General features: G+C 39.8%; 1 protein-coding gene across 1 annotated transcript in view; it reads right to left on the bottom strand.

Moving 5' to 3' along the window:
* The window catches only part of npdc1a (neural proliferation, differentiation and control, 1a), a 58,919-nt gene that overhangs the window by 2,785 nt on the left and 28,356 nt on the right, over positions 1 to 27,778 (bottom strand). The window contains exons 2-8 of the mRNA XM_088320123.1: positions 26,188 to 26,337; positions 8,446 to 8,556; positions 8,178 to 8,381; positions 5,522 to 5,588; positions 4,556 to 4,646; positions 2,624 to 2,703; positions 599 to 695 (exon numbers count right to left, since the gene is read on the bottom strand). Coding sequence (XP_088176249.1) covers positions 599 to 695; positions 2,624 to 2,703; positions 4,556 to 4,646; positions 5,522 to 5,588; positions 8,178 to 8,381; positions 8,446 to 8,556; positions 26,188 to 26,337 — 800 coding nt within the window. The remainder of the gene's footprint in view (positions 1 to 598; positions 696 to 2,623; positions 2,704 to 4,555; positions 4,647 to 5,521; positions 5,589 to 8,177; positions 8,382 to 8,445; positions 8,557 to 26,187; positions 26,338 to 27,778) is intronic.

Genomic DNA, 27,778 nt, shown 5'->3' with positions numbered 1-27,778 from the left:
AACAAAATAACAATCCCAAAAATTATTAAATATTGGTTATTTTTAACTAGGAAAAAATACTCCATAATATATATATATGTATATTTTTTTTTTACTGGAATAAACAAATACATTCTAAAGCACTCATAAAAATAATTGTAGAAAATGGGAATATAGAACAAATAAAACATTAAAAAAAACAACAACAAAAACTGGAAAAAGTATTCTGAAAAACGAAAAGACAGTCCCAAAAAAGAATGAATATTGTTTTTTTAACAACTAAGAAAAAAAACTCCAAAATATATAAAAATAATACGTGGACTAAAATACAAAAAACTAAAAAGCATTTAGAAAAAAAACATTCTGAAATACTGAAAAAAGGTGAAAAAATAAACCAATGAAAATAAAAATTATAAAACTGGTAAAAATAGTCTGAAAAACCCAAAAACATTAACAAATTACTAATCTTTTTTTAATCGCATAACGCTAAAGGATAGGCAAAATCATGATAACCATGGAAACGAAGCCGGCGATTATTGAGAAATACGCTGAAGGCTTTGGAGAATGCTCACGTCGAGAAACGTTTTGGTACGCTTCCCAAATCGAAGCGTGTACTCACCGGAGCAAGTCCGGGACATTCGTAAACTGTGAACTCTCCGGGCTCTTCTTCATCTGAGGTAATCTCGGGGTCCATTCCTTTTTGTTCCGATTTGTGGCTGCAAAAATCAAAAAGATTGGGTTCATAAACCTTTTTCATGGCCAAATTCAAGCACTTTTTAAGGACTTTCAAAGCCATTTTTTTCCTATTCTCTAATACAATCGAAAGAAGTAATGCAAGGGTCTTAGTTACACCTTATTTCTGCCATACAAACTAATGACAGCTGCCGTTAATCACTCCGGAAGAATAAATGCAGCAATAAAGCGAAGCCACCGGAGAGCAGTGTCAGTGTCATTTGGAGCAGACTTGCTCAGAAACATGGCAACAATTTCAAGCATTTACAAGCACTTCACCCGAAATGTAAGCACTTTTCAGTCCTTGAAAACACAAAAAAATAAAAGGCAGGCATTTTTAAGGTTTTTAAGCAACTGTACTAACCCTGACAATGAATTATAGAAGCAATATTTGGTCTCACTATCACACTGTCATGTGCGCAAAGGATGGGAGAGCTTAAGATCAGTCGCATGGCTCTGCATGAGTATGTATGTTGTGGATTATTGGAGTCCAGCTTTGACATAAGGATTAGTTTAAAACGGGAAATTCCCGGCTTGTTTCTCCCGAGTGTAAATGTCAGCGAATGTTATTAATAATCGGCTTGGGCTGCCAAGGAATAACATTCTTTTTTTTGCCAAGTTCTTCTTGGCGGGGAACATGCGGTCAAATTGTGAAAATCGAAAGAGGACAAAACATTCTGTCTGGTAGCGTGCATTTTGAGATAAACACGTGCATCATCGCGAGGGGGGTGGGCTAAAGTATATGAGATGTTGTCTTTGGACATAAAAAAATTGTGTCTGAAGACGAATGAGACCTCTGTTTTGTACGCTGATGAAGATAATTAAACGAGCTCTCGCTCTCACGCCAAGACTTCTCTGCATCTGGTTTTGCATATTTTGGGGCAGAATTTGAGTCAGTACAGTACATTAAGTTTTTCTCGCACTCGTGTGTATTTGCTCATGACAAATTAATTACTATCACTAGTTGATTAAAGCTACAGGGTGTAATATTTGACCACTAGATGGCACTGTATTGTCTAAAGCAAACGAAGCCCCGCATACGACAAGATGCCAGACCAACATGGCGGCGACTTCTAAGTAGGGATTCCACTATGTAAAATGAATACAAATTTCTCGACCTATGATCTTTTTATAAAAATTAACATTGATATTCAAATCAATGTTTTTTTTGTACCACTAGAGGCACTAAATATTACAACTGTCCCTTTAAGATTGAGAGCTACGGATACATTCAGCAAACAAGTGTCTATCGTGGCGCAATGTGTTACTTTTCTGTACTGGACATTTCCCAGCTGATTTTTTTTTTTTAAATGTGTGAGATGATCGTCATACAAACTGATGCCAGCTACCGTTAGTTATTGTCAAGGTGGCCGTTTTGGATGTAAATCTCTCAGAAATTCAGTCTAATGAAAATAACTTGTTTTTAAATTCCTAAATACAAAAACAATCTGTCTCTCACACACACACATATAAAACAACGTTTCAATAATCAGTCGAATTATATCTCTTGTACGTTTATCAATCTTATATTCTTTTATTGTGAAGTCGTGCTCATGTGTGTACCGTTTTCACTGACGTATAATAAACCACGCCCCCCGTTTGGGCTCTCTCTCTTCCTTTTTTCAACCAACACGGGAGCCGTGAGTACTTTTGCTGCTGGTATCACGATGTCGTTTTTAACAATATATGTATTTTATCTGTGTAAATACAGCCACCAAAAAGTCTTAATAATGACTATCTCTGACAGTCATGAAGGAGGAAGAAATGCAATGGCAAAGCGAAGCCATCGGAGGGCGTCGTTTTTAAACAGACTTGTTGATAACATGGCATCAATTTCAAGCACTGACAAGCACTTCACCTAAAATTCAAGCATTTTCAAGGATTTCAAGCACCCGTCCAAAACCCCGCTTACTTTCCGATGGAGAGCATCTGCTGCTTTTGGTGTTGATAGTGGTACATCTGGGCACTCTGCGCTAGAGTTTGATCTCCCATCTGTAGACCAGAAAAAAAAAGAGTGAGATTTGGCGCTCTTCACGTGTCCATGTGTCATGGGTGCCAAGCATGCGGCCCGTGGGCTGGTTCAGGCGCGCCAAGGGATTGAATCCGGCCCACGAGACAAGAGGAGCGCGAGAGAAAAATGCGGTTTAAATATGTCCACTTGATGTCGCCAAAGTCAGGCCAAGCTACTCACTTGCTTTCTTTCAGTGTCTCTTTTTCACTCTGTTTCTCTCACTGTCTTTCTCTTTATGTTTCTTCGTGGCCCTCCACCTTTTTTCAGTTTCTGTCTATCCATCCACCTTTCTTTTTCTGTTTCTTTCTCTACCTCTTCTCTATCTCTTATTCTATCTTTCTTTATTTTGATCTTTTTCTCTTGCCCTGAATCTGTCTTTCTATCTCTCTTCCCCTCTCCCAGTGTGTCTCTCTCTTTTCCTCTCTCTGTCCCTCTTTCATCCCCGTCTATATTTTTTTATGTCTCCCCATCTTTTTCTTTCTGTCCCTCTGTTTCTTCTCTCCCTCTATTTTTCTCTTACCCTATTTTCCTCTCTACCTCATATCTCTCTCTCATTGTCTTGTTTCTCTCTCTTGCATTTGTTATTTGCCACTCTCTCTCTCTCATTTTCTTTTTTCTCTCATTTTCTTGTTTCTCTCTCGTTTTCTTTTTTCTCTCTCTCTCTCATTTTCTTATTTCTCTCTGTCTCCCTCTCTCATTTTATTGTTTCTATCTCTGTCTCTCTCTCATTTTTTATTCAACTCTATCGTGTTCTTAGATGGTAAGGCGCCCGCTTTGAGACTGGGAGGTTCGGGTTCGCGCCCCGGCCGAGTCATTCCTAAGACTTAAAAAGTGGTCGGCGGCGCCCTCTGTTGGCTGCGGCTGCATCGGCTCGCTACAACGGGTCAGGTGCAATCGACATTTCGTTCTGTGTACATTGTTACACAGAATGACAATACAAGGAAATTATTATTATTATTATTATTCTTATTTCTCACTCTCATTTTCTTATTTATCTTTGTCTCCCTCTCATTTTCTCTCTCTCATTTTCATATTTCTCTCACTCATGTTATTTCTCTCTCTCATTTTCTTATTTCTTATCCTCTCATTTTCTTATTTCTCCCTGTCTCTCTCTCTCTCACTCTCATTTTCATGTTTCTCTGCCTCTCTCTCATTTTTTATTTATCTCTCTCATGTTCTTATTTCTCTCATTTTCTTATTTCTCTCTCTCATGTTATTTCTCTCTCTCTCTCTCTCATTTTCTTATTTCTCGCTCTCATTTTTTAATTTTTCTCAATCTCTCTCTTATTTTCTTGTTTCTCTCTGTCTCGCACTTGTTTTTTATTTATCCCTTTTGTGGTCTTATTTCTCTCTCTTATTTTCTTGTTTCTCTCTGTCTCGCACTTGTTTTTTATTTATCCCTTTTGTGGTCTTATTTCTCCCTCTCATATTCTTATTTCTCTCTTTCCCATTTTCTTATTTCTCTCTTTCTCATTTTCTTATTTCTCTTTCTCATTTTCTTATTCCTCTCTCATTTTCTTATTTCTCTCTTTCTCATTTTCTTATTTCTCTCTTTCTCATTTTCATATTTCTCTCTCATTTTCTTATTCCTCTCTAATTTTCTTATTCCTCTCTCTTTCTCATTTTCTTATTTCTCTATTGCTCTCTCATGTTCTCCCCCTGTCCCTTCTCTCGCGCCTTTTCTCTTGACTCATTTTCTTCTCCCTTCTCTCTCATATGTAATCTCTCATTTCCCCCCCTCCCTTTCTCTTTAACACTAGTCTGGCCATCGTGAGAGTGTTTCTTTCCACCACGTGAGTTCGACACCCCTGCGATCGGCGTTATCTGCCGTACCGATTTTCCGGCGCCCGTGGAAGCCGTCACACCTGCGCCCTTGAAGGCGGGGTAGTCCACTTTCTGAGCCATGCGGGATTCTTTACGCAATCTGCCGGAAGAAATGGAAGATATTGACACATTGGATCCAGTGAGAAGTGCAATTTCTAGGGATGCACTGAAATATGATGCGGGAAAATGACCCCAAAATGGACTGACTGTAGTCTTAATTCTGAAGGATTTTATACATTTTACTATAAAGGATTTTATACGATTAAATACATGTTACATTTATCGAGTGCAATGAAGATTTTCACCGGGTAGGCTGAAGTTCAATGACAGGTCATGCTGATCCGAATGCGGAATGTTTTGGCTGGGGAATTTCGATAACAGGGCTCTGAAGGGGGGACGGCAGGCAATGTTTGGAGAACAAGGCCCTGAGTACGTAAAAACTCTCTGCTGTTTTGAGTTTCTCTGGACGTCGAGGCGAAGGGGCTTTCCTGGCACGCGCATGGGAGAAGCCGGCACACCAGCTTGCGGAAAAAATGTGGGCCAGGAGAGAAAGCGAGAAGATCGAGAGAGAAGGCTCGTCTGAGACTCGAAAGACACTAATTCGGCTAATTCGATGCAGTTAACTTAGTTAAATTATTTAAGAAATCAAATCTGCCCCCGTGTGGAAATACCAGTCTCTTGTCCATATTTTCCCATCAAGGAACGAGCGCTTATTTAGGAGAATGTAGGTTGTGTTTGGTTAATGGAGTCAGATAACTAATTCGAACAATTTGGTAAACGGTACATTTGTAATATTTATTTCCTAACAATTCCAAGCGCCTTATAGTCCAGTGCGCCTTATAGTGTGGAAAATACGTGAATCATTTTTAGATTTTTTTCATTTTAGTTCTTCCCACAGAGTTTTTTCATTTTCGGTTCGCTGGCAAAAACCTCCTTTCGGTGCATCCCGGGTTACGACTCGACGCGTTTTCTTACTTGGCGTAGCAGACGGCGGCCATGATCAAAGCGATGCAGCCAATCACCACAAACACGGAGATTACAACTGCAAGGGAGAAGAACAACAGAAAGACGTCAGGCGGCTTTGTGATAACATCAGACTCTCTCCACTCTGCAGCCAAGATGGCTGAATATCACATGTTTTAATCCGTGTGCACTGGGAGGACTCATTCATTGGGTTCCTGTGACTGGTCCGCACAGAAAAAAACAAAAATAGGAGTAGGAGTAATTTTCTTGAACTCCTTATCGTTCCGACTGTTTATTAACAAGGTTGTGTCTTTACAATGTCACCAGTTGGAAAGCTTAACCCCTTAACGTAAAAGGACCCGCTTCCTTTACCTACGAATGATTTTAGCCACGATTGACCAATTCAAATCATGATTGACACATTGGTTAGCCAATCAAATTCTGAATACATCAATATGAAGATGTCCTTATTGTTTTCAAATTAAACCCTAAATAAGTGTGTGTAACGCCACTAATGATTCTTTTTTATGCGCAAGTGTGCACAATCACTGATTGACTTCTGGAAAGAGAAGTCAAACCTTTACAACTCTTTCACAATGTCTAAAAAGTTGGCCGAAGTAAAATACACATTTGCAAAGATTTTTGTGTTAAAAACTGGTGGTCTTTTGGAAACGCCTAAACCTACCCATAGATTTTTTTTTTTTTTCAGATTGGGATCAAATTTGACAGGGTACCAGGTAAGGCTTCAAGCTATTGTCTCACCTGTTTTTCAGCTAAGATTCAATTTACTTTGGGTGTGTCTTAGGTTGGGTTTTTTGGCTAATTTTACAGGCATGTTAAGGGTTTATACTATCGGGATTCAAGATATGATGACCATTTCAAAATGAAGAGAATGAATTTGACTCTTAGAATCAAATGCTTGGAACAGAATAGGATACATCCTCATTATACAATGTGAAAAGCACACCAAAAATAACATTCGTCTCTGGTACCATGACCAAAGAGAGTTTAATGATGAGACAAAATTTGCTGCCTTTCCGTCAGTCATCTATACCAGTGGTTGGAACTCCGTGCTCTCACACCTGTGACCCGGGTTCAATTCCCGTTGCATCCAACCTCAATGTATGAGCTAAGATAGAGCGAATATTAATCCTACACCGATTTCTAATCAAAGATGGTCTACGCAGTGTACACGAATAAATACAGTAGGAGAATCTTTATCCCAAAGAAAAAAGCAGATGCAATACCTGGAAAAAATTTGTGTGCATTTTTATTTTGTTCTTTATTCCAAAATGATCCCATTTGTATTGTTGTAAAGGAAAAAAATTAAAAACAAGACAAAAAAAAAGAAAAGAGACATTGTTGCCAGTCACTGCTCGCAGCAATATGCAACCAGGGATAATGGATACCGCCTGAATGGGTCCTGTTCAGTTTAAGCGAACCACACGACACAAATTAGTTCTCTCGTTCCCTGCTCTCAGCAAAAGTCGACTGGGGATAATGGATCACGGTCCAGTTCATTATAGGCTGTCCAGAATGGCACACTTCCCGACTGAAGTGCGCTCTGCAAGTTCCCGCTTGCAGCAATATGCGATCGGGGATATTGGATCGCAGCTGAACGGGTGCAGTTGACTTTTGATAAACAAAATGGCAAAGAAAAAGCTGCACACTGCAGGCCTCCAATCTCAGTAATTTGTGATCGGGGATAATGGAACACCGAATATCTTATTTTGGAGGATTTTGGTAGGACCGAAATAACAAAAACAAACAAAATATTTTGGAGGAGAAAAATAATTTTAGAATTTAAAATGAAAAAAAAGCTCATTTCCTTGCAAACTATCCAAATTTTAGTGAAATGGCTTAAAATAACCCACTTTATAGGGCTGAATTATAAATACAAATTGAAACAAAATGAAAATAAAAACTCCCCGCCATCTTGTGGTGGGTCCGAAATTCAAAATAGAGATTTTTGAAGTCATAGTTTTTTAATTTTCTGTGTGATGGTATGATAGCTCATGTATTTTTCCCCCGTACTAAAATAAGCGTTCATTCACCAAAGGTATTTTTGTATCACTAGGAGACACTCAATATAACATGACAACAATGTCAAGCATTTACGAGCAACTTCAGCAATAATGCACTTTTAAATCCTTGAAAAACACAACATTGAAATTCAAGCCTTTTCAATGATCTCAAGCACCTGTACGAACCCGGATAATGATGTTTTTGATATATCAGTAGCAATACTTGGTCTCCTTTAACAGCCTGTCGTTGGCGCAAGGAATGGGAGAGCTTAATATCATTTAGCATGGCTCTGCTTGTGTACTGGCTGTACGGGCTTCTGAATATTAGTCATCACAATACATTAAGTTTTGTATTGGAATGTTTTGGTCAGAATCCTGTGTACTGTATATGTTAATGCTAATTTCATTAATATCGCTTGTTGATTACGATTGACAGTCAAGGCTTATAGTCCAGAATTTACGGTATATTCACTTTTCCGCGCCCTTATACAAGGCAGATGTTTCAGTGATTGACAGAGCCTATTTGAACTTTACTTCTAATAATTAGAACTTGGTAATAACATCATAATAACATGTTGAGATTATTCAAATGTATATCAAACTGGCGGTTCTTTCCAATCCAGGACACAGGTAACAAAACTTACTAATGATGATCTTGTCTTCCTTGTGAGAATTTTCGATGAACGGTTTGGCTCGACCGTCCGATCCTTTGGGCTGCGGGGTGGACCCGTTGCCAAGCCTCGCCCCGACGGTCCCGTTCCGGGTTCGAGCCGAGGAGGCACCTTGGACCTGCAGCTCCTGTTCGATGGCGACCATTTTGCTCCCGGCCTTTGCGGGGAAGACGGCGGCTGATCGCCAAAAAGAAAACGGGTCACACGATTGGTCCAAGTTGACGGAAATGAAAGTTCTTACCCGGTTTCAAATGAGTCTTGGGTTTTTCGATGGCAGACACTTCCTGTTTTTCGATGTAAGAGTGGATGAAATCGATCTCTTCATCCAGGTCTGGATACATTTGTGTTTTAGCTGAAAGACAAATGGGAAGATTTGATTTATTCAGCCAAGATATGTTTCGTACTCAATTGCGCACTACCCAGAGCTTTTCCGCGCACAAGAAAATCTAGCCGGCTCACAAAAATCAGGGCTCGAAATTGCTAATTAAGAAGCGAATTAAGTCAAAGGTACAGTGCATGAAGGTAAAAATAGAAGGGTTCCCCTGACGCTGTGTTCTAAATGCGGTATTTTGAAGTCAAGGTTGAAGTAGAACGAAGTTGAGTAAAGTCAGTAGAATTTTTCGAAAACCGCCTTCTTCGGCTCGGTCCTTTTCCAGAAAATGATCATTTCTTCCAGCAGGTACTCATTTTTGTTAATTCAATGCCTGGCATATGCCTTTTTTTCCAGTCAGCGCTTTCTGAATTAATGGCGACAAAATATATACAGGTAATATCCAAATTCTTGCACTTTTTAAGCACTCTAAAGCCAATTTTCCAATTTCTCCAGTGCCCGGCATTTTTGTCTCTTCACCTGTCTCCTTGGGTGCGACTTTTGGTGGGTGATGGGGCTTCACATGACAATGCCATAAAGACTAATGACAGCTGCCGTTAGTCATGAAGGAGGAAGAAATGCAATGGCAGAGCAAAGCCACCAGAGCAGGCGTGTTGTTTTTATGTATATTTGATTTATTTTGCCTCATTTAATGCTTGGTCTATCGAATGAATGAAAACTCAATGAATGAGTGAATGAAAACTTTATTCCAACATTAAAATAAAAACAGAACAAAAACAATAACTCAACGACAAAATAATGTTACATAATATGTTCGAAGGGCAGCACGGCGGAGCAGTGGTTAGCACGTGTGCGGCACAGTTCTAAGGTCTTGGGAACCTCTTGTGTGGGTTCAAATCCAGCTACCGGACTGCCTGTGCGGAGTTTGTATGTTCTCCCCGTGCTTGCGTGGGTTTCCTCCGGGCGTTCCGGTTTCCTCCCACATTCCAAGACATGCATTTCAGGTGGATTGGCCGGTCCAAATTGTCCCTAGGTGTGAATGAGCGAGCGAGTTGTTTGTCCCTGTGTGCCCAGCGATTGGCTGGCAACCAGTTCAGGGTGTCCCCTGCCCACTGCCCGATGATTGCTGGGATGGGCTCCAGCACCCCCGCGACCCTACTGAGGATAAGCGGTGCAGCTAATGAGATGAGAATATGTTCGAAAAGGGGTAGTAAGAAGCAAAATGCTTATATTACCTACCCCTTCATCTTCCCTATTAAATACACCAATGATATAACAACAATTGTAATAATATTAATAATAACGGTTATGATTTAAGAATAGCAACAATAACACAAAGTTAACTAGACGCACTATTCCCAATCTCTCGTATCACTCATGCCCGATTTTCTGTATTCCGCCAGGAATGTTTTTTTATATTTAGATTTGAACAACAGAATAGTTGGACATTGTTTGATCTCGTCTTGTAAATTTTTCCAAAGTTTGACTCCACACACAGACACACACATAATTTTCCTGGTGGTTCTCACCTTTGGGATTATGAATTTACTGCAGCCCTTTAAGTTATAATTTCCCGCTTTCCGAATGAATAATTTATGGATGTTTTCTGGCACTATGTTTTTGTTGACCTTAAATAGCAGTTGTGCAGTGAAATTTTACTGATTTTACTAAATCATCTAATTTTAACAATCTGGACTGCAGGAATAAAATATGAGTATGATCTCAACATCCTACCCTGTGTATGGTTCTGTTCTAATTGCACGTTTTTGGAGGATAAAAAGGTGAGCTTTTGTAATGATTGCCCCAGACTTCTGCACAATATGTTAAGCATGGCAGAACCAGAGAATGCATTATAGTTTAAAATGAATTTGGCTTTATTATTTTATTGAAATGCTTTTAGATACTTTAGTTTGTATGTGTCTGATGTGTGTTTTCCAGCTTAATCTATTATCTATCATGACCCCTAAACACTTAATTTCTGACACAGCGTCTATTGCAGCACCATCTGGTTTTATTTCAATTAGATAATTTATTTATATTCATCCATAATTTTAGGTTAATCAATTCACGATTAATACAGGTTACCAAATCAGTATAGTTATCAATTGAATAGAAAATGTTGGTGTCGTCTGCAAAAATTACTATTTTCAATAATTTTGAAACATTAAAAATATCGTTAATATATAAATTAAATAACTTTGGACCCAGGATAGAACCCTGTGGTACTCCACAACAGATGTCCAACTATTCAGATGACAACTCTCCCATTTTTCCATATTGCTTCCTCTCTGTCAAATAACTTTGAATCCATTGCAAAGCCACTCCCCTGATGCCATATCTTTCCAGTTTTTTAATAGTATATTATGATTACACACAGTTCATGTCATGGGAACCTGTCGTGGGTTCAAATCCAGCTCCAGACTTTCTGTGCGGAGTTTGTATGTTCTCCCCGTGCTTGCGTGGGTTTCCTCCGGGCACTCCGGTTTCCTCCCACATTCCAAAGACATGCATTTCAGGTGAATTGGCCGGTCCAAATTGTCCCTAGGTGTGAATGAGCGAATGAGTTGTCTGTCCCTGTGTGCCCTGCGATTGGCTGGCAACCAGTTCAGGGTGTCCCCTGCCCACTGCCCGATGATTGCTGGGATGGGCTCCAGCCCCCCCGCGACCCTACTGAGGATAAGCGGTACGGCTAATGAGATGAGATGAGATTAATGGTATCAAATGCTTTTTTTAAGTCAATCAAACTTCAGTGAAATATGGCAACAATATCAAGCATTTACAAGCACTTCACCCAAAAATCCAATTAAAATTCAAGAATTTCTGAGGTGTTCAAGCACCCAAACACACAACTGCTCTTAAGACCACAGTCAGTAGAGCACAGGTGTCAAACAGGCGGCCCGCGGGCCAGATCAGGCCCGCTAAGGAATTGAATCCGGCCCGCAAGACAACACTCAGAAAAGCGCAAGAGAAAAACAAGCTGCAGGTTGAAATATGTCCACTTGATGTTGCCAAATCCAGGTGCCTCGAACAAAGACACTGTACTTGTATTTATTTTTCTCTCTCGGTCTCTCTCTCTCTCCCTCTCTCTTTCTCTCACTCTCTCTCTTCCACCCCTTTTCTCCCACTCTCTGTCTCTGTCTCTTTCACTCTCTGTGTCTCTCTTTTTATCTTCCTTTGTTGCTCTTTGTCTCTTTCTCTCTCTGTCTTTTGAACTTATTTTGCTCTTTTTTCCTTTTCTCTTTCTCTCTTCCTACCCTTCGCGCTTTCTTTTGTCTTTTCTCTCTTTCTGTACTTCTATTTCTCTTTGGATTTCTTTCTTCCTCTCCCTTTCTTTCCGCCTCTCTCACAACTTCTCAATTTATCTCTTTTGTTTCTCACGCTCTATCCCTCTCTCTCTTTCTTCGTCCCGCCCTATCTTCTTTTCCCATCCTCTATCTCTTATTCCTTTATCTCTCTTTTTCTTTCTCTTTAATCTACTAGTCCGGCCCCCGACCGAATGTTTGTTCCATCGTGTGGCCCCCCGAGTTAAAATGAGTTTGACACCCCTGCAGTAGAGCAATCTTGTGTGCCAGTACGCTAAGCACGCAATGACACACAAAACCGTAACAAAACATACGGCACGTGTGACAAAAATTCTGTATATCATTAACTGGGGTCTTGTATTTTCACAACACAAGGTACCCATCCAAGAGACCAGGCGCGTGCCCGCGTCTCCAGTCCTATTTGTAGGTGGACCGGTAGGAATCGGGAAACAATACGAAAGCGACGTTAACGGCCCTTTAGGCCAGACAGTGAGCTACATTCCTGCAGTACAAGACGGGTCTCCAGGGCAACCGCAACCCAGTATATACATGCAAGTGTGTGTGTGGCCGGGGTAGGAAGCACGGCAGGAGGCGAGAGCAATCAGAGAAAAAAAAAACGTGGCTCGTTGGCTCAGTAAATGTGCCTCGTTGACAATAGACCCCGAAGCGCAGTTAATGGCGGCGATCAAAGTGTTCCTGTTATAAAGTCACCCCGTTCTACATCATATTCTCAATGCCGCAGGTTCACGTAGTACAGGGGAGCTCACACTTTTACAGCGTATGAGCTTCTTCAAAATGAGTACCGTATTTTCCGCACTATAAGGCGCACCTAAAAGCCTTTATTTTTTTCAAAAGCTGACCATGCGCCTTGTAATACAGTGCGCCTTATATATGGATCAATATTAAGTCGCAAAGTCTCGCAACAAAGGCAATGTCACCGGACCGGACTAGATCGAGAGCAGGAGGCAGGAAAGATGAACTCAATCGCGTAACGATCAGTTACTTTTATTTAGCAAAATAAAAGTTGTCCAACACTCAGGGACAAAACAAAACAAAAACAGGCTTACAGGCAAACAGGGACTCAGACTAGGAATACTCACAAAACAGGCTTTTACTCAGAACGGTGACAGGCAAGCACCGCCGACTAGATTTTCCCCCGAAGGCGAAGTCGTCCGCGGTGTATGCTGGGATTTATATACCGGCGTTTCATTTCCTAACCAATGTGTCAATCATTATTTGAATTGAATTGAAAGTTATTCGGAGGTAAAGAGGGCGGATCCTTTTTATCATTTACAGGCTCGCATAGGCTAAAGGGGGGAAACAAAGCCTGCAATTGGCCGAAAAAGATGAATGTGAATCACAGGTTGGGTTGCACTACGGCATAGAGAAAACATGTTTTACTATTCTGTATTTGTAAATATTTTACTCTCCTGGATTTACTACATTCACGGTATTAAGAAGACCATGGTTATGTGAAGGCTGCAAGAGAACTTATGTGAGCTATGCAGATTTATATTTTCCAGGTATCTTGTTTTAGAACGATCTTGATGTTTCTGTGATGAGTCTATTTTAAAACTAAATTCAATTCAAAGTGTTTATTGTCATATGCACAGTAAAGAACCCCGTTTCCCTGCGCAATAAAATTCTTACTTTGCTGTCCACACAGTTGCCAGCAAAAAATAAAATGGAAACTATCAGACTGTTTTGCCTTATAATCCGGTGCGCCTTATGTATGGATATTATAGGACCAAAAACTATTTTTTGGGGGTGCGCCCTATAACCCGGTGCGCCTTATAGTGCGGAAAATACGGTAAGTCAAAATGATCTACCCAACACGATTCTCTAACATCTGTTTCTGGCACTGTGAGTAAAAAACAGTTTGATAATGAGATAAAAGCAAATGCCTTTTCATTTGTCATCTGTAACACTGGTGGTTTAGTAGTTAGGTTTCTGTGGCGGTGCTCTCACTGTCGCCACCTGGGTATGATTCCTGTTATATACAATGTTTTGCCGTTTTGGATGTTTATCGATTGATCGTTCGTTGCACAAATACCTCAGTATACCGTAAAACCTCGCGTACTCATAAATGCTGTATATATTTTCAATCTTATCCAACAGTATTTTGCGATATAAGGCACACTGTTTTATAGGATGCACTTTCAAATTTATGGAAAATGTCAGATTTTAGGGCATGCCATTTAATCAGGAAAATATGGCATATACCAAGGATGTCAAACAGAATCCGGCCAGCAAGGCAAAGCTCAGAGAAGCACAAGAGAAAAACAAGCTGCAGGTTGAAATATGTCCATTTGATGTTGCCAAGGCCAGGTGTCTCTCACAAAGACGATGTGGATTTCTTTCTTTCTCTCTCCGTCTTCTCTTTTCTCTCACTCTCTACCCCTTTCTCTTTCACGCTGTCTCTCTTTTTCCCTTTCTTTGTTAGTCTGCTTTTTTATATTTCTCTGTCTTTTTACCTCTTCTTTTTTTCCTTTTCTCTCTCCTTTCTCTTGCTTTCCCCTTCTCTCTTTCTACCCTTTCTTTCTCGCTTACAATTTCTCTCTGGATTTCTTTCTTTCTCTCTCTTTCCCCCTCTCTCTCTCTTTCTCTCTCTCACTATTTCAATCTCTCCCACCACTCTCTCGCACCCTTTCTCTCTCACCGTCTCTCCCACCCTCTCTTCCTTCTCTTTTCTCTCACCATCTATTTCTCTTTAACTCTCTCTGTCTCTCTTGTTCTCTTTCTTTGTTCTTCTTTGTTTCTATCGGTGTGCCTTTTTACCTTCTTTTCCTCTCTCTTCCTTTTTTCCTTTTCTCTCTTTTCTTTCTCTTGCTTTCCCCTTCTCTCTTTCTACCATTCTCTCCTTCTCTCCTCTCTTTCTCGTTTTCAATTTCTCTCTGGATTTCTTTCTTTCTCTCTCTTTCCCGCTCTCTCTCTTTCTCTCTCTAAAAACTGACTGAAACTCTCTCTCCCCCCACCTCTCTCTCACTATTTCAATCTCTCTTCCCCTTTCTCTCTCCCTCTCTCTCGCTATTTCTCTCTCTCTCCCTCTCTCTCACTTTTTCTCTCTCTCACCCTCTCTCTCCCACCCTCTCCCTCTCTCTCACTTTTTCTCTCTCACCCTATCTCTCTCTCAATCTCTCTCTCTCACTATTTCTCTCTCTCCCCCTCTCTCACTCTCTCTTTTTCTCCCCCTAACCTCCCCCCTTCCCTTTCCCCCTTTCCTTGTCCCACAGTCTTTTTCTCTCCCTCTCTTTCTTTCATTTCTTTCTCTCATTTTTTTTCTTTCTCCTCAGTCGACTAGTCCGGCCTCCGGGAGAATGTTTGTTCTATCGTGCGGCCCCCAGAGTTAAAACGAGTTTGACACCCCTGGTATATACAATCCTGATAAACATACCTGCATGATGATGCTGACATTTATTGATGACAGTATCACTTTCTCCCCCCTGTAGAGGGTTAACCATCTGGCTGGTAAAGGCTTTCACGGTGGGCTTTGTTAAGGCACGAAGACCCCCCCCCCCCCCCCTTGCATTATGCCATTTAGCACAGACCGCAGCAGGTGCCTGCAGAGGCGGGATGCGCCATCTGTACTCCTACGGGGGTGCGGCAGAATCAACACAGCCCAGAAAATCCTCGGCTACTCTTCGCCCAGTCTGGAGAAGGTTGCTTTTACAGTTTTCATTGTGTTTTGCATTCTGATTGTTGGAATAGTTGCCCAGCCCCTTTTTTGCCCGTGTCTGCCTGTGTCTGAGTTGTACACATATGTAAAACCGCTTGACGAGCCCACATGATGTATACGCAAATCTTTTTTAAGTTTCTTCGAACGCCATCATGTCATCAAAAGGGCTCTAGACACACAAAAGCACCAAAAGGCAGAGGAAGATGCTTTCTATTGCCAACAAAGTTGGACTTCTTGCCCCGCTAAACTTGCTCGTCAGTTGGATGCGGGTCTTTGGCGCTCCCTATTGGCTCCAAATATGTTTGATAATGGAAAAATGTATGTTTCTGTAGGAGGACATACAGCACACATTCTTAACATTTTCAATGAAATGAAATGAAATGATCTGCATTTATATAGCGCTTTTCAAGTCAATGACTTCCCAAAGCGCTTTACATTGTGCTTCACATTTCCCAATAGCGGCCGTGATTTGTGCAGCCATGTAAGGCGCTAACCTGCTTATTGGGGGTAATTGGGGGTTCAATGTCTTACCCAAGGACACTTCGACATGTAACACGGACAAGCCGGGATTCGAACTGGGATCCCTTAATCCTAAAACGATCGCTCTACCTCCTGAGCTACTGCCGCCCCAAATGAATATAGATAGATGTATGTACAGATGTATAGAAATAGATAGATTTTTGGTGTTTGTTAGGATTTGCCATATATTTAAATCAAACTCTTGCTAAATTTAGGAAAAATAATTATATGCGATTATTCGACTAATCGCTTTGCTGGACGGTGACTTATTGGCTATGAAAATAATTGTTAGTTGCAACCCTATTACACATTTGCGTAAAAATATGTATTGTTTTTAGGAGTTTGTTTGGGGTTGTGGTGGTTTTGGGTTTGGGGTGGTTTGGGCTTGGGGTGGTTTTGGGTTGGGGTGGGTTTGGAGTTGTGTTGGAGTTGTTTTGGGGTTGGTTTGGGTTTGGTTTGTGGTTTGGTTTGGTTTGGGGTTGGGGTGGTTGGGTTTGGCCTGGGAGTTGGTTTGGTTTGGGGTTGTGGTGGTTTGGAAAAATTTTGGTTTGGAGTTGGTTTGTTTTGGAGTCGGTTTGGGGTTTTTGGAATTGGTTTGGAGTTGTTTTGGTTTGGGATTGGTTTGGAGTTGGGTTGGTTGTATCCCTTAAGAACTCGTGTCATAGGTGCACCATTTCCTGGGGTGTGTCTTAGGCAGGTACAGCCTGGTGGCACCCATCCCTCTCCAGGCCAACGTATGTTTACACCCGGTACGTGAATAAATAAATAACAGCATTGATGTTCAGTAAAAAATTTGGCCCATAATTATTAGATTTAAGTTCTTGATGAATAATACGTTCTGTAAATCTTCTCAAAATATTATTATATTATTTTTATGCTTATTATTCATAAAGTTTTTTTTATTCTCTTGGTTGTGAAATGATAAAGGAGGGGTAAATGAGTTTTATCCATATTTAAATATTGATTTTTCTGCGTGTGTGAATATGTTGAATCATAATAATAATAATAATAATTTCCTTGTATTGTCATTCTGTGTAACAATGTACACAGAACGAAATGTCGATTGCATCTGACCCGATGCAGCCGCAGCCAAGAGAGGGCGCCGCCGACCACTTTTTAAGTCTTAGGAATGACTCGGCCGGGGCGCGAACCCGAACCTCCCAGTCTCAAAGCGGGCGCCTTACCATCTAGGCTACTGAGCTGGTAAACAGTGAGATGAGAAATAAGAATTTATACATTTAAATCTGATTTTATCATAAGCTTAATGTCGATTTTATTTTCATAACTATATACTTAGTGACTGAGTTGAGGAAATTCCAATTTATTTTTTGTCATATAACATATATTTTTTTAATTATTTTAATACCAGCTCAGTAGCCTAGATGGTAGTGTGCCCGCTTTGAGACTGGGAGGTCGCTGGTTCGCGCCTCGGCCGAGACATACCTAATTGGTATAATGGCGGCGCCCTCTGTTGGCTGCGGCTGCATCGACTCGCTACAACGGGTCAGGTGTATCGACATTTCGTTCTGTGTACATTGTTACAAAGAATGACAATACAAAGGAAATTATTATTATTATTATTATTATTACTCCCATTACCATTCTGTTTCTTGAATTGGGAAAAAAAAATCTGTTTTCATTTTAATTGTAATGTCAGAATCACCATTATTATCATTGTATTTCTACAACGAGACTACGGTTTGCATTCCAGTTGGCAAAAAGAATAGAGATAAAAATATATATCCCGTGTTCACCTCGAGTATTTACATCTTAAATAAAAACTATACACAAGAGAGATATTGTATTTAAATCTTAGAAATTGCACCTAAAACTGTAACAACTGAAAAATCTTCCATTGGACAAAGATGGAATGAAGTGTAAAAAGGAAACAGTACTGTGTAAAACCTTAAACAGTACAAAAATACACGAAGTTAAGAGCTTTTCTGCAATAAAATATTTCTTCTGCATCGTTATTTTAGAATGAAATCAAGAGCATCTAAAGTCAAACTGGAATAACATTCAGGATTTTGAATTTATTGGAACCTTGCCTGAAGAATACAGAGGAAAAAAATGAAAACGTCGACTAGAACATTGTGTCTTGAGCGTGATCGTTACCGGAGAACTCTGGCGCCACATAGTGGACAGTCATATAACCGAAAAAGCAAAAAGAAGGCATTACTTTGAGCATTACCTCTAATTGACGTGCTCTTTTCAGATCGTTTTAGGTAAAGGTCGACAAACAGTCGCGGGGAAAGATAAGGGAAGGATAAAAAGGTTACAGACTTTTATGTTAAGTTCCCTTAGCTTTGACTAAAGGGACTGAAAACTGATAAGGGCAGGCAGGAAATGTTCAATAAACTCAACGTTGATTGATCCATTTTTCTATGAGGTTTGTCCTTATTAGTGAGAAGGGGCCTACATCTCGGAATGTTGAGCACTATGACAAATAATATGATGCTTAGCAAAATGTGCCATGTTCTGTACTTTTTGTACTGTCGTTTATGTTTTGTTCAGTGAGTTTGTGTGGTTGACTTTCTTTAATCTTGTTGCCTTTTTTCCAAGTTACTGTTCCAACATATCCCGCATCGCGTTCCTTTCAGGTTTTGTTCAGTTAGGTATAGCATATGATCTTACTTTCAGGTTTTGTTCATTTAGATCGAGTTGGTGTGTTTCGTGGCACTCGTGTTGGAATGTTTATTGTGTCGTCTTCCTTCCATGTTTTGTTTTATCAAAGATGGTCGTGTAAGGGACATTATGTAGTTCTGTCCACGTGGGAGTATATTTCCAGCGTCCTCTTTCTTTTGGGTTTTGTTCAAGTTTCAAGATTGTCTTTATTGTCATTACCTTAAAATGGCAATTACATTTTTTGCAACCCCGGTGTACATTTGTATTTACAAAAAAAGGAAAATACTGCGTACATATATTCCGTTTTGTATATGTTCAGTTAGAACCAGATAGTGTTCAAATATAGCCTGTATTTTCTTCCTTTCATGTTCAGTTAGATCTAGTTTGTGTCCTGGCACTATATAGTATTATTAGTCTTGTTGTCATGACACTTTTTCTGTTCATGTGTGCGAACATTTTTGGTCTCTACTTTCATGTTTTGTTCCGTTAGAGGTTGTTCTATGCACGTGTGATTTGGTTTCCTTCATCCTTTCCTTGCGTGTTTTGTTCAGTTAGAACCTGTTCCAACATATCCTGTGTTTTCCTTCTTTAATGTTTTTTTTGTTCAGTTAGATTTAGTGATATTTAATGGTATTTTCATCTTGACGTTTTCATAGTTCTGTCTTAGTGTTTGTTGTGTTGTCTGTCTTCCAAGTTTTGTTCTATTAAAGGTGGAAGACGTTGAAAAATTATAATCCTTCTGTTCCCGGGAGAGAATGTTTTCTTGTGTTTTCATTTCTCCATATTTTGCTCTGTTGGTATTCGAAAGTATTACTTTGGAGTTTTCTTTATGTTTTGTTCAGTCAAGTCTTCTAACATACCATGTGTTGTCTTACTTTCATGTTTATGTTCAGTTTGATATAATTACTGTGCTCCTGTAATATCTTGTGGTCTTGTCATCATGGCGCTCTTGTTGTAGTTCTGTCCAAATATGGGACAGTTTTTCGCATTGTCTACCTTCCATGTCCTGTTCTGTTAGATCTAGTTTGTATTCCAACATATCTCTTTTCTTATTTTATTTTTTGTTCAGGTAAGAGTTTGTTTCACTATGATCTGCGTCTTTTTTATTTCATGTTTTTGTTAAGTTAGTTAGTGTTCCAACATAGCCAGCACTGTATTCCTTTAATGTTTTGGTTCAGTTAGAATTAAATAGCGAGGTGTCTCTCACATTTCTGTTCTGTTAGAGCTAATTGGTGTCAGGAACATCAACTCATGAGTCTGTTCCTGCTTTATCACACTTTTATGTTTTGTTCAGTTAGAAACAGTTGATATTCCAGCATATCCTGTGTCTTCTTACTTTCATCTTTTGTTCAATTAGATCTAGTTAGCGTTTCGGAGCAGGGAGGCGTAATGGAGCCTGTGTTAGCACAGCTTGGCTGTCCGGATTCAATTCCGAATATCCTCGTAAATTTTGTTCTTCTGTTTCTGTACACTATCTGATACTTTTCTGTAAATAAACAATTTCCTACAATCACATTTTGTGCCTATATTTATGGGATCTGATCTCTTGCCACGGAAAAACCTGATGAAAAGTGGGCAAAAAATGTAGTTAATGCATTCATGTTGGGCTTCCAGGCTGAGGTGATACAGAGCAGCTCTGCCTTGAGCACATACAGTTTTCACACTGCATGAAGACTGAACAAAGAACGTGGCTGGAAGGCACAGAGACGAAGCGTGTTTGCAGACAGGGGCCACTCCTGCACGTCAAACACAGCACAGTTTTTATAAGGCGCTGCTGACTTTATAACTACAAGAGCTTATAAGGATTTGAGAATTGTTTTTACCGTATAACCTGCCATCTTAGTTATAAATCATCCTGGAAAACCACGTTGGGCAGAACAGAAGGTGTGGGCGAGATGTCAAAAATATCATATTTTTCAAAACGAAATCATGATCTCGATGTTAACACGACTCTTTCAAAATATTAATTAGCACATTTCTGATTAATTAAGGTTGATTAAGGTACTAGGGTTTGATTGAAAAATCCGCATGGTTTATTTAACATTAGGCATTAATACAAAGGTGTAATTATAAACGCCTAGTGGTTTTGAGCACAATATTAGCATTAGCATCAGTAGTTAAGGTCCGTGAAACTGACATTGGCTACAAAATACTTTTGTAAAGTGATAACAACGATTAAAGATTTGCTCATTTTAGAAAGGGAAAAATTGGATGGTTTAACATTCAAATTTGTGACTACACCAGTTTGATAGATAGATAGATAGATAGATAGATAGATAGGGTGGAGTTAAAGAGCCTCATGGCATGAGGAAGAAATGATCTCCTCCTACTAATTTCACTAGAAAACAATCTGACATTTTGGAAAATGTAAATTCTTCCAGGAAAGGTTTAAATTAAACAGAGCCATTTTTTAAAATCCAAATTTGCATAGTTTTAGGCATTAAAGCATAGATACTCTCGGTTAGCAGGCGACTCCACACAGTTAGCATTAGCATTTTTAGTTCATGTCTGTTAAAGCGGCATTAGCAACTAAATTCTTGAGCAGTAACTTCTAAAGTGATGCTAGCTGCTTAAGTAATGCTTACCATAAAAGAGTTCAGAGCTCCAACAAACGATTATCTTAATAATCTATTAAGTAGTTAATTTATTTTTTATTAATCGATAAATCTGGTTTTAAAAAACACACCTTTTTAATTTCCTCATCCAGATTAAGTTATTCAATTATAACATTAATGAAATGTGTCCAGTAATGCATAAATTGTGCGACACAATGAAATTTTTTGACAACGCATTTAATAATTGATTTTAATCGATTTTATCGATTAGTTTTTGCAGCCCTAAAAGAGATACTATGCTGTACACGAACAAATAGCTGTTGCCAAAGCGAAAATATACGCAAAATCCAGGGGGGGTGGGGTGGGGCAAGAATAGTCCCCAGAGAAAATCTGGCTGTTTCATTTGCTGCATTTCATGTCATATAAGGTCAAAATTGATATATATTTTTTGCAGAGAGGCTCCGCTCTAGAACGCCAAGAGACTGCAAAAGAAATCGACGACAACAATTTAAGTCGGCAGAGCGCGTGGGCGGTACACGTGTTTCTAGCTGCAGCATCGTCAGATTAAAAAAAGAAAAAAAAAAGCAGAGATCCCCATGAGGATCACATCACAGTGCGCCGTGTTTGTCAGAAAACGGAGATGACGTGCGAAAAGGCGGCCAGAAAGCAGAAATGTGCAGCAGGCGCAAGAGACAGACGGAAGGAATGAAGCCATCAAGTCGAGACGGATAAAGCAAAATGGGGGGAGAGGCCAAAATCGATCGGACATCGAACCAGAGACAGCTCAGAGGAAAAGAGCTGGGCTGACTACAGACGCTGGAGATAACAGAAAAAGAAGCAAAACAATGAAGTAATACTGAACATGTATATACAGTGAAGAAAATAAGTATTTGAACACCCTGCTATTTTGTTCTTTCTCCCACTTAGAAATCATGGAGGGGTCTGAAATTTTCATCGTAGGTGAATATCATCTGCGAGAGGGATAAACTAAAAAGAAAAATCCAGTAATCACACTGCATGAATTTTTTTAACGATTTATTTGTGTGATATGGATGCAGATAGGTATTTGAACACCTGAGGAAATGAATGTTAATATTTGGTACAGTAGCCTTTGTTTGCATGATTTTTTTAACGATTTATTTGTGTGATATGGATGCAGATAGGTATTTGAACACCTGTGTATCATCTAGAATTCATCCTTTGGCGTTTTTTTTCTGCACATGGGACAAGAAGAGTGCACTGCATTAAAGAGAGGATGACTGGGACCTACGATAAGAATTTCAGACCCCTCATTGATTTCTAATGGGAGAAATAGCAAAATAGCAGGATGTTCAAATACGTATTTTCTTCACTGTATTTCAGGCTTCAAACTTAAAGCTAAAAAACTGAATATATTTTCTAACAATCAAACATGTGAGACCCAATTGTGATTAGAACCAAATGTTTTCAACATTTTATATTAACGATGAACACAATGCAAAGTAGGGTTGCAAAATTATTGGACCCCTGTTTATCAGCTCAGCCAACTGACTCCAGAAATTCCCTGATGCCTTCTGAATGATCCCAAGTCAACCTAAATGGCCGACAATGACAAATGGAGTGCACCTATGTGTCATTAAGTCTCAGTTTAAATGCACCAGTTCTGTGGTTGGCACAGTGGTCCGTGAAAGGAGATACTGGAGAGCAAACAGCATTATGAAGACCAAAGAACACACCCGGCCGGCATGTCTGGAATAAAGTTGTGGAAACGCTCAAAACAGGAACGTATGTTTGTCTAGACTGTGTTAATGACTGTATGTTTTTTCAATTTGATGCAGTGCTGCTAGCATACCACACCATGATGCTTTATGTCATAATTATTTCTGTTACGGTAAAGTATGGTTCCTGCTATGCTGGAATTCACTTAATGGTTAGCTGCTCCTCTTGCACTCTTTGCACTACTGTAAAATACTATACATAGCCATAATTATTTAGTATATTATTAGTACTCAATACTCCAACTCAATACAACATTTTATTTAAAACTGTACATTCAAGGAAACTGTGCGGGTCAGATGTATCGACATTTCGTTCTGTATATACGTGTACTAGAATGACAAAGTATATCTGAATCTGAATCTGAATGGGGGAGGTTATGGATCAGATCAACAGTAAAACCTGAAAGAGAACTGCACTAGCTAAGAAGCTAAATCGGCATAAATGTTTATTCAAAGGGATTTTGTATACAGCTTTAACACTAATGAGGTTTGTCTTAAGGTGTGTCTGCCTGAGAAAACAGCAAAAATTTAAGTAGAGCTCATCACAGTTCCGTCCTTAAAACTTTTCCAGCAAAAGCCCGAAGCAACCTGTAAATGTCAAACTATCCATCATCTGGTGAGATGTCGGGCTGCCAGATAGAAACAATATTCTTGGCGTACTCTTCCCTAATTGTTATTTCCCCCTAAAGTTTACGAGAATTTTGGTATACAAGTTTTTCTAACAAAATATTTTTCGCGATACGTAGGAAAATCCAGTTCACCAGCAGTCCCAGAGGCTACCACTAGAGACCGCTCAAGGTAGCTTTCATCTAGCATCAGCTCGTCCAGTTTGCGCATGCAAACAACTACAGGCAAAAGAATAAATAAAAATTCTGTTGCAAAACCTTTTTGTGTGTTTGTTCTTTCAAAGTTGCAGAAATGTTAATTTTAAGTGTGCAGTAAGTGCTTACGTATCCTCAACAGTCCCTAGAGCTCATACCTGTCAACCTTTGCCGATTTCTCCCTAATTAAAGATTGCAAATCCTCTCTGTTAAACGGTAATACCTTACGAACACAATGCGGCACCTATTTACTCACAGCAAGACAGACTATGTAGAATACTGCATCAATCTGAGCCATGTTGTTGTCTGCTAAAAGTGACCAAATCGATCCGGATTAGAGCCGAAATGAGCAAGAGGAGATCCGTTTAAAAATATAAAAAAATAAAATAAAAATCTTATAAAATTGTTTTACAGCTTACACAAAGTGAACTGAACAAAAAACGTATAAAGTACAAGGGAATCTTATCGGTTGACAGATTGCAAAACCCCATTGGTAGGAGGTGAACACATCCGTTGCAGCGTTCATAATAAACTCGCATTTTATTTTGTCAATATCCTCTTGTTTATCGTATTACTGCATTGTATATGTTTAATTACTATTTGAATGCCTTTAGTGATCAGGAATATGTGTTTTATAGCTAATAAAGGTTCACTTGTACGCTTTTTAAGGACCAGGTAAGTTTTTAATTATTTCATTTTGGGAAAATCTGATCATTACAACAGCAATTTGAGATACAGTGGAACCTCGGTTTTCGAACGCCTCTCAGTTCGGACAAATCGGTGTTTGACCAAAAATTTCGAGAAATTCTTGCTTCGCTGTTCGGTCAAATAATCGGAGTTCGAACGCCGAGCGGCGTACGGGTGTTTTAGCCCCTAATTATGCCTCCGAAGAAGGTCGGTGCAAGCAGGACAGGTGAAAAAAAAACAAGTTGTTCGTCCAACTATTGCCTTTAAGAAAGACATAATAGCTAAATATGAAAGAGGTGTACGAATTTCCGATCTTGCTAGTGAATACAGCATGGCTAAATCTACTATCAGTACGATACTAAAGAATAAGGAGGCTGTGAAATCGAGTGATGCGGCTAAGGAAGTTAGCGCTATAAGCAAGCAACTGCGGCAAGTTTTGGAAGAGGTTGAAAAACTTTTGAGGATTTTTCTCTCCCCACCGTCCACCACAAAGGTAAGAAATCCTATTCATAATCCTTTTTTTATTTTTACACGTTCATGTTAGCGTAATCTTTCGTACGGAAGATTACGCTAACGCACGATTAGCCTGGGTTAGCTTCATGTTTACGTTCATGTTAAACAGTCAGGGTGTTGGAACGGATTAAAACGATTATACATTACTTTTAATGGGAAAAACGATTTTCGGTGATCGACCAAATCGGTTTTCGAACAGGGTTCTGGAACGGATTATGGTCGAGAACCGAGGTTCCACTGTACAAGCACAATTTTGGAACAAATTGTGCTTATATGAAGAGGTAGCGCTGTATTGACGAATTAAGTGTGAAAATTGGAACGGTTGGACATACAGGGTTCATACACCTTTTTTTATGGCAAATTCAAGCACTTTAGGAAGGACTTTCAATGCCAATTTTCCAATTTATTTTGCAGAGCCACAAATATACAGACGCTGCACTACTTATGAACGAGTTAGGTTCCGGACGATCGTTCGTAAGTTGAATTTGTGCGTAAGATGCTTCAGTGCTATATTATGTATGTTTAAGGTTTATAGAAGTATGTTTAAGGCTTGTATAAGTAACCTGTATTGTTTTGTACTAAAAAAATAACATAATATGCTCTTTAAAGATAAATAAAGTGAAGTTTAACTTACTTTTAGAAGATGAGCTTCAAGAGTGAGGCGACTTCCTCCCCCGTGATATAAAGTGGCCGAAAAAAATCGATCCGACCATTTTCTCAACCGCATCAAGCTTTCTTATTCCACTCTCATTTAAAAAAAAAAAAAAGCTCGCCTCTTCCTTACACTTTACACCGACCATATTGAATGGATACTAAACTATAAAAACGGCAAAAGTTCTAAGCGGGGCAATGACGCTTTACACGAGAACACCAAATACAAACTACTGCCAGCTGCCGTTAATCACGAGGGAAGAAGACATTTGCCCTTTGAGCATGTGTTTAAGTGGCAGGTTTCCAAGAAACATGGCAACAATTTCAAGCATTTGCAAACCTATCACCAAAAATTAAAACACTTTTCTAACGTTGAAAACACAACATTAAAATTCAAGGATTTCAAGAACCCATACAAGCTTGGGTCAGACATTCTTGGGGGCAGAAAGTTCTAACCCAAAACCAGTGGTTTGATCTTTGTATTAATTGTATAAATCCGATGGCACTCTGCTCATAAGAAATCGAACAACTTTAAGGTCTCCGTACCGTGTTGACGATATGTCCTTTTAGTCACACAGCGGCCATTTTCATCCTCAACCAGCACGGAGATGCAGGGCCCGCACGTGGTAGAGCCGGGCTGGCACAGGCGGCGGCCCTCTTTGGCACAGTCGATGTGGCGAGGGCACATTCTGCCAGCTGTGAAACACGACATAATCCTCTTAGTCACACAAAATTCTAAATTACAGACATCTCTTGAATATTGCGGTTAATGGGAACTAAAACTACCTGCGAAAAGTGAAAATCTGAAAAAGTAGCGTTGAACCGGCATAAAAGCCCCCAATGGTCAAACTTAACTCAAGATAACATCATAACTGACTGACAGTATACGACTTTTACAAAATAACAACTTTAGATCAGCAAATAACACAGAATACGGAATTAGAGTTGAATGAATGTTTTAATAGTTTTATACAAAAGTTAAACAAAATTGGAGGGCTTGCCCTTTCACAAAAAGAAAGCGATTTAGAAAGAGGCAGACTAGCTGCGTGCTTGCATCGGGTGTCCTCGAAATAAGCCTAGACTCCGCGATGATTAAAATACAACTGTCCTGAATGTTGTAGCTCCAGGTCATCTGTTTTTTGGATAATGGATCCGGCGTTGCTCAGATAGAGGCTGTGCAGTGTGTAGCTTAAGAGAGTTGTTAGCTTAGCCGTAGCAGTAGGCCAGACCTGCAGCCTCGCAAATAATAGATCGGACATCTCTGTTTTCTGCCAATCAGAACGCAAGGTAGACGACAGCCATGACCCCTTTTTTGTATCACACACAATGCATGGCATGCTAGCAACTTCACCGTCTCAACGTGCATAGGATCGATCAAAAAGTTATTTGTTAGGCAGTTAGTGTTTTATTTTTACTACACTGCTATTGGGTCGATTAGTTGTCAGTGAGACAAAGTTTGTAATTCACGGTGGTCGCTTTACTTGCACTTTCTTTGAGTCCATTGCTGCGCCCGTGTTAGCATATCTCGTTAGCATATGACAAAAACAAATACAAGGCTTCTAACCCTAACCCTTCTTATAGATCCCCACCATTTTGCATCCACCCCTAAAAGGTTATTAGCGTCTTTGATGCCATGAATATAACTCACATTTAACTGAAAAAAGTTTGCATAATAAGAAAGAAACAATACAGCTATGCTATCAGGAATAAAGAGTTGCTCGCTGTTGTTTCAGCCGCCCTATTTGCCATGAGTGTAATGCATTGATACCATAACTATGGTGGGCGTGGCTTCTTGCTATCTGTCGGATCTACTGATTAGCATTGCTTCTGATGCAGCCGCAATGGTTTCTTGAACACGATAATAATCCACGGACCACACGCTGGTGATCACCATTTCATTGCTCTCTTCTGAGTCTGATTTCATTGATACTTTATTTGTCAATGTAACGAGCCGCTAAAAGTTAGCAGTCACCAGTTTGCCTTGGTTCGGGCACAATGACTAGTGCCTAATTGTCAAGGTTGCCATGGCGCCCAATTGCCCCCCCCCCCCGCCGTGTGGCGCCAGCTTCTGTCACGGTTGCCAGGGCGCCCAATTGGCCCCGCTTATGGACACCAGCTGAAACTCGTTGACAGATTG

Source organism: Urocampus carinirostris, chromosome 16 (assembly GCF_059441175.1).
Source record: "Urocampus carinirostris isolate Australia breed hairy pipefish chromosome 16, RoL_Ucar_1.0, whole genome shotgun sequence".
Taxonomy (NCBI): domain Eukaryota; kingdom Metazoa; phylum Chordata; class Actinopteri; order Syngnathiformes; family Syngnathidae; genus Urocampus; species Urocampus carinirostris.
Note: the sequence above shows the minus strand (reverse complement) of the source record. Positions and strands in the feature narration are given on the sequence as shown.